General features: G+C 37.9%; 1 protein-coding gene across 1 annotated transcript; it reads left to right on the top strand.

Annotated features, from left to right (window-relative positions):
* Window positions 1–3,794: 3,794 nt before the first annotated feature.
* hand2 (heart and neural crest derivatives expressed 2) lies at window positions 3,795–7,136 on the top strand. The gene is made up of 2 exons (XM_060924884.1): window positions 3,795–4,920; window positions 6,384–7,136. Exons 1-2 carry the CDS (start codon window positions 4,327–4,329, stop codon window positions 6,480–6,482), a joined length of 693 nt encoding a protein of 230 aa, XP_060780867.1. The 5' UTR covers window positions 3,795–4,326; the 3' UTR covers window positions 6,483–7,136.
* The last annotated feature ends 217 nt before the right edge of the window (window positions 7,137–7,353 follow it).

Raw genomic sequence — 7,353 nt, 5'->3', positions numbered from 1 at the left:
TTGTTGAGCAAATATTAAATATTAACTTTAAATAGTTAAGTCAGGTATTGTTACTAATATTTTAATATTTACAGTTGTGTTGTGTTCTGTTCTCAACTTTACTTGTTCCAGGTTGCCAAAGTGGTATTACTCGGACTGTTGTGATTTCAATATTTTTATTTACAAACTATTTTTTGGGTTGGAACCTGGAAGTAGTTCTGGAGACGTTGGATATTACTGTGTGTAAGGATTCTCAGTCTCACTGCCCTTTATGCGATTTGCAAGCAGCAAGTTAGCTACAGATTACTGACCGCTATGTTGATTCACAACATACAAAGTTTATTTTACACTCAATATTCTGAGCATTTATTTTTCATTAAATTTGAAAAAATATCACCATTGTTGTTGTTTTTGACAGGTTAATCATAAAAAGTAAAACAAAACTCAGCACCACGTGCTTTTCCTTCACTGTCTCAGTTTTTCTGTAGACGTCATGTAAAAACAGGAATCTTGCAATATATTGCAATATGTATCACAATACACAACGAAGTATTGCAATATACTGCAATATGAAAATTCTCTGCAATACCCAACCCTTACACACACACACACACACACACACACACACACATATATATATATATATATATATATATATATATATATATATATATATATATATATATATAAAACACCACTATTACGCTGTCCTGTGATTGGCTGATCTGATCCAATCTGAGTTTTTCAATCACATTTCTATCCTGCTCATGATGAGAGAACCCCACCACACCACACCGAGACTACTGATCATTTTTACAACCAATCAGCTCCTGGGCCTGTTCCAATGAACCCAGTTTGTGTCGTGTGCATTGATGAAACGCCTGGGTCATGCTTCAATGCTTCAACGGTGGGTTCTGCATAACTTTATTTATTCATACAGAATTCGGTGTGAAAGGAGATGAGAAGCAGGGGGAAGGTTTGGTGTGTGTGTGTGTGTGTGTGTGTGTGTGTGTGTGTGTGTGTGTTGGGGGGAGTTGGGATGGTTTGGACCAGCAGTCTGACCAAGTGACCTAGAGCCTGATTATGGGTCATTAACTGGAGCCTCAGAGTATTTCAATTACTCAAGAACTTCCAATCAGACAGATAAATTACACTGGCACCACACCTACACACACACACACACACACACACACACACACCTCACTTAAGCACAAATAAATCATGTGCCTTCCATGAGGAAATTTGTGAATTTTCATATATATAACACACACACGCGGCACGCTCAGAGAGAGAGAGAGAGAGAGAGAGAAATACCCAAGGACGTTGAACGTTCACACAGCCTTGTTTAACATATATGTAACGTGTGGACTCTGGAGAAACTCTGCGAATATCCAAATAAAATAACTCACATGTCAGTGTTCGAATCCTCCCAAAGAGCTCCACATAAACACAGACACACGGGGGGAAATAGGGGACACACACACACCTATACACATCCAGAACCAGGCCTACACACACACACACACACGAACTCGACTCTCCTGTCTGATGTAAATAGAGATCCAGTGCGCAGGTCTGATATCGCATTATTCCTGGGTGGAGTTTTCTCTTCCAGATGTTTTACCTTTACATCATAACACATAAAGAAACACTTCAAGGAATATATATCTATATCTATATATTTTTAATAAGGTTTGTGCATCGCTTTGAGCTCCTGATCCATGAGTACAGAACTTTCCAACAAGCGGAACCAGCAAGGTTTGTATTTGGGGGGGGGGGGGGGGGGGGGGGATAAAAATAGATCTAATTCTACCCGTAGACTCCTCGTCACATTTCCTTTCATTTTCTTAAAGCGTAAATTACACTACAGTTTAATAGGCAGGATTGTAGGTTGTGTTGTAAATTATTAGTGTGTGTATATTATACCGCTGGAAATGGAAAGGGATAAAAACTAAACACCGCTGTGAAGCCTGAAACTTATCAATGAAATAAAAATGATCTTATTGTCTGTTGATTTTTTTTCTTGAAGAAATACAAATGATTTTAAATTCGTATATATTATTTATGATGTCATGTGTACATATAAGTCTGTGTTGAATGATTTAATACCATTAGCCTGGAAAGTAAAGAGGAATTAAGTCCAAATGACGCACAATAAAAGTGAATAATTTGCGACGTTTAGTGAAAGTGAATATTAACTTGCTCGGTTGTGTTCTTGAAATCTTGAAATGTTTTAAATAAAGTGTTTAAGACCCTCCAAAAAAAAAAAAAAACCTGTCATCTCCAGATATAAAGTCTGTAAATAAATAAACAAACAAACAAACAAACACTGTGTAATATAATTTATCCATTTACATGCGTAAACAAATTCATGCTTTTGTTTTGTTTATTTTTGTTTTTGTTTTTCTTAAATGTCGCCGTTAAATGTCCACAAGAGACCCCAGAGAAATTAGACATTACGGGGGAAAAAACATATTTTGTCACTATGCATTATAAGTTCGAGGCTCTGTTTGGCCAAACTGCATTTGAACACAATGCAAACATAATAATAATAATAATAATAATAATAATAATAATAATAATAATAATAATAATAATAATAATAATAAATTAAAAATAAATGCATGGTTTTAATTAGAATTAAATCCAAGCTCCAATTTTCACACTAAATTCTGACCCCAAAAAACCCCAACAATCTGTACTTTAAATTCTTTTCATTCCATCCAGCGTTAAACGACGTTGGACATATTTGACTCGTAATGTGTCTTAAGCTCATCTCTCTCTCTCTCTCTCTCTCTCTCTCTCTCTGATTGCCTGCACAAGCTTTAACAGCATCGCAAATGTTGTCATGTGACTTTTCAAGGCGATTCAGATCAACATCCAGGTACAAATTACTCATAAATAAGAGTTTATTAGCATGCAACATCACAACATCACGTGCACTTTTATCCCTGAGAGGCGTTAGGAATTTTAAGAAAGTGATTTTTGCAGAAAACGTGAGAAGATTTTAATATAATAATAATAATAATAATAATAATAATAATAATAATAATAATAATAATAATAATAATAATAGACTGAGATGAAAACAAAAGTGGTGGTGATGGTGTTGTTCATGCTGTTTGTTTGTAAAGAAAAGAAAAAACAAACAAACAACCTTGTGTGTGTGTGTGTGTGTGTGTGTGTGTGTGTGTGTGTGTGTGTGTGTGTGTGTGTGTGTGTGTGTGTGTGTGTGTGTGTGTGTACATGATTATGGAAAATCCTAAAAAGCTGATGTGTTTGAGTCAGGCTTCCACACAAACTCCAGACATCACAGCAGAGATGGTCCTAATGGCTGTATTTGCAAATGTAATGAATAATAAACTAAACATGAGAGAAGAATTCACTCAACACATCCCGACTTTATGCAGTTTAGAAATTAAAATGTTTTCCTCTACTTACACATTTTAAAATTCCATTTACCAAAAAAAAAGGGTTTGCACTGAATTGCATTGCATTGCATTGCTCTCCTAAATGCCTAAAATACATCCAGCCAAAATGCATGCATGCATGGCACGTGCGCTTCACAGGCATAATAAACGCGCATAATAAATAATACACACTGACTAGTAGCTCTATTTGTGTATACATTCCGCGATATTTAACCGTATTAATAATAAACGCTTCCAGAGTGTGGTGCATTTGAGGAGTGTAATCACCCTGAGAAGCGGCTTCCTCCTCCTCCTCCTCCTCTGCACGCTGATTGGCCGAGAAGCTCTTGAGTGTGCAGTATAAAGGAACTTCAAGCAGCACAACATGAAGCTGCGACTCACACACACACACACATCAAACGGAGAAAAATCTACACCAGAGCTGCACAAACACAACTCCAAGAGTGCATGGGGTTGTCCTTCTCACATCACTTTCTGTGGCTCGGACCCACTCCCATGTTTGTCTGAGACGGGTTTATGAGCCTGTACTGGTTTCTAATGGGACGTGTGCTCGTCCTTGTCGTGCTCGTGCTGGAGATGTGCACTGCGTTATGGAGCCTGAACGCGAGTAAGTAGGTGATTTTATCAGAAAGAAGAAGAGGTGATCAATCAAGCTGAAGAAAAAAAATGTGTTTCGCTTGGTAGGTATATATGATCAGTTGTAAGTTTTGTGATGGACACGTAGAACCAACCCGGCTCTGCTGCACGACTTCTGGTTTGTTTGTTTTTTTCACCAATGCAAGTCAGTGCAGAGAATAGGTGCAGTCTGAAAGAGTGAGGAGGGGGGGAAGGAGGTGAAGAGAGAGGGGAAGGAAAGAAAAAAAAGAGGAGGAAGAGAATAAAATCCAAAGCTGCAAAAGCGCGCTCGGACATTATCATGAGTCTTGTTGGAGGCTTTCCTCACCACCCGGTCGTGCACCATGACGGTTACTCGTCCTCGTTTGCAGCGGCAGCTGCAGCTGCTGCTGCCGCGAGCCGCTGTCACGAGGAAAGCCCGTATTTCCACGGGTGGCTCATCGGGCACGCGGACATGTCTCCGCCGCCGGATTACGGCATGGCGCCTTCGTCCTACAGCCCCGAGTACAGCGCCAGTAACGCCGCCGGTGGTGTGTGCGCGCCCGGGCCTGGATTGGAGCACGGGCCCTATGGAGCAGGAGGCGCAGGAGCGCTTGTGCCGGGCATGATGGTTGTGCCGCGCGCCGTGAAGCGGAGGCCCACGGCGAACCGGAAGGAGAGACGCAGGACTCAGAGCATCAACAGCGCGTTCGCCGAGCTGCGCGAGTGCATCCCGAACGTCCCCGCAGACACCAAGCTGTCCAAGATCAAAACCCTGCGCCTCGCCACCAGCTACATCGCCTACCTCATGGACATCCTGGACAAGCACGAGCAGCACGGCGGCGGAGACACAGAGGCCTTCAAGGCCGAGTTCAGGAAGGCGGACTCCAAAGAGGAGAGGAGGAAGAAAGAAACGGTGCGTTTGTTTGTTTGTTTGTTTGTTTGTTTGTTTGTTTGTTTTCTTATCAACACTTCATCCATTAAATAATTTGCACGACACAACCATTTTTTTTTTTTTACGCATTGATCCTGGAGTATTAGAGCTCCAGGATGATCCTAACAAAGCTGGCGGTAGATCTGGACTCTTCTTGCTGCAAACTTGAGTGTGTGACTATCTATAAATATCCATATTTGTATGATATATTTATCTTAAATACCCAATAAGTGCACACAGGCCTTTGGTATTTCCTGCACAGATCTAAAACCCTGCTCCTCTGCTCCAACAGGGCTGAAATGAAGTGCATTGCGTCACAGCAATGTATTTTAAATAAACAAACAAACAAATAAATAAATAGCAGAAACACCACACGAAGGCAAGGAAATCCAACCCAAGGAAAGAAAAATGATGCAAACTTTCCTGGTGTTTCACTCAATCAGACTGCACAGGTTTCCAAAAACATGTCGCATCAGAACAAGAATCAGCGTTAAATTGGTAAAGCAAGCGGATAAAATAATGATCTGTCCACTAGGATCAAAATAATAATAATAATAATAATAATAATAATAATAATAATAATAATATGCTTTTAGGAAAGTAAATCCTGCTCAGATTGAGGATTGGACAGTATTTGATAGACTTCGTGTTGTTTTCTTATTTTCTGGAAAAATTAAAAATAGATTTACTAAGTTTGATCAAGTAGTAATAATAATAATATATAGGATATTGAGTGAACATTTAGTTAACATTTTAATCTCTCTCTCTCACACACACACAATATATATATATATATATATATATATATATATATATATATATATATATATATATATATATATATATATATAAAAGGGGTTTTTTTCTGTCCTAAACTATGATTGCGAATCAAATTATAGTTGGTTGATTTGTAATGTCTAATATTCTAAGACGTTTTATTATCGATATAATATTGAAGCAAGAAAGTCGCTCAAGTCTGCAGCATGAAGTCTTTTATTTTTATTTATTTTTTTTAGGATAGTTTGAGGGGGTTTGCATCAGTTCTTGGACATGATGACAGTATATGAAATGATATATCTTTTCAAAGGTAATTAAACTATAAAAATGTGAGAATTACTGGGAAATATTTTCCTACAGCTTCTTATCCTAATGGTAGTCAAAATAACACATGGCAGCTGTTTTGCTTTTTTTTTTTATTAAATTTTCCCCACACTTCCTTGCCACTATATTGCATAAATAGTTATTGACCTTGAATATAGCTAGAACAAGCTGCACTGTATAAACAGGTATTAAAAAATAAAATAATAATAATACATACATACATACTTACATACATACATACATATACGTACATACATACAGGAGCTATACTGTTGTTGGAATAGGGGCTTGGTTTTGTTCGGGGTCATGTCATTAAAGGATGCTTTTTCTTGTGTTTGGAACAGAATGAAGTTTTGAAATGTTCAGGGAGCAGCAATGACAAGAAACCCAAAGGGAGAACTGGTTGGCCGCAACACGTCTGGGCTTTGGAACTGAAACAGTGAACTTTAAAAAGCCTCTCAATGAGGCCTTTCCTTGTCATGTTTTTTACACTAACTTTATTTAATGGAATATTTATGTGCAATTTCTACGGACAGTGGATCCTTGAAGACAAAACAAAGAAAGAAAGAAAGAAACAAACAAACAAAAAAAACATTCCATGTTTAAGAGGAGGATGCCCCTCTTGGTAAGGGATTGTGTTATTGTTGCTGTTGTTGCTGTTGTTGCTGTTGTTGTTGTTGTTGTTGCTGTTGTTGCTGTTGTTGTTGTCTAGTTTGTGGTGAATGTCAGCCACTAAAGTGAAAGTGTAGGTCTCTCTGTTTCTCTTTCTCGTTCCATTTCTCTGAATAGAAACTATACCAAGTGAGAGGTCAAGGAGGAAGTGATGAAACAGTTCGAAATGACGTTCAATTTGGAGAAAGAAAAAGAAAAACACAAATAAGTGTCATGAAGTGTTCTTGTGATGTTTTGTTGTGGTCGTGTATCCCTCCCTATAGGAATCTCTCTGCTCGTGTTCGAAACCTAATGTTGAGTCCATTTCAAGTGCACTTCCGTCCAGACCAGACACCATAAGTTTATTAAAAAAAACAACAAACAAATAAATAGATAGATAGATAGATTAAATAAATAAATAAATAAATAAATATCTGAAGATGTAAACGATGTAATTAATTCAATAAAACCACTGTGTTTTAAATGAGATTAATCTTCTGTTTGCACTGATAAACACAGAGATATTTTCGACGTTTCATAGATTTAAAAAAATGTATTAAGATATTATAGATTTACACAAGCAAATACAGCAGGAATTGTACAACAAGGAAAGAGTAAAAACAGGGCCGTCTGACCAAGAGTGAATAATACTAGCATACACAC

Source organism: Neoarius graeffei, chromosome 7 (genome assembly GCF_027579695.1).
Source record: "Neoarius graeffei isolate fNeoGra1 chromosome 7, fNeoGra1.pri, whole genome shotgun sequence".
In the NCBI taxonomy this organism is placed as follows: domain Eukaryota; kingdom Metazoa; phylum Chordata; class Actinopteri; order Siluriformes; family Ariidae; genus Neoarius; species Neoarius graeffei.
The sequence above is the reverse complement of the archived record's forward strand: the minus strand, read 5'-3'. Positions and strand labels throughout refer to the sequence as shown.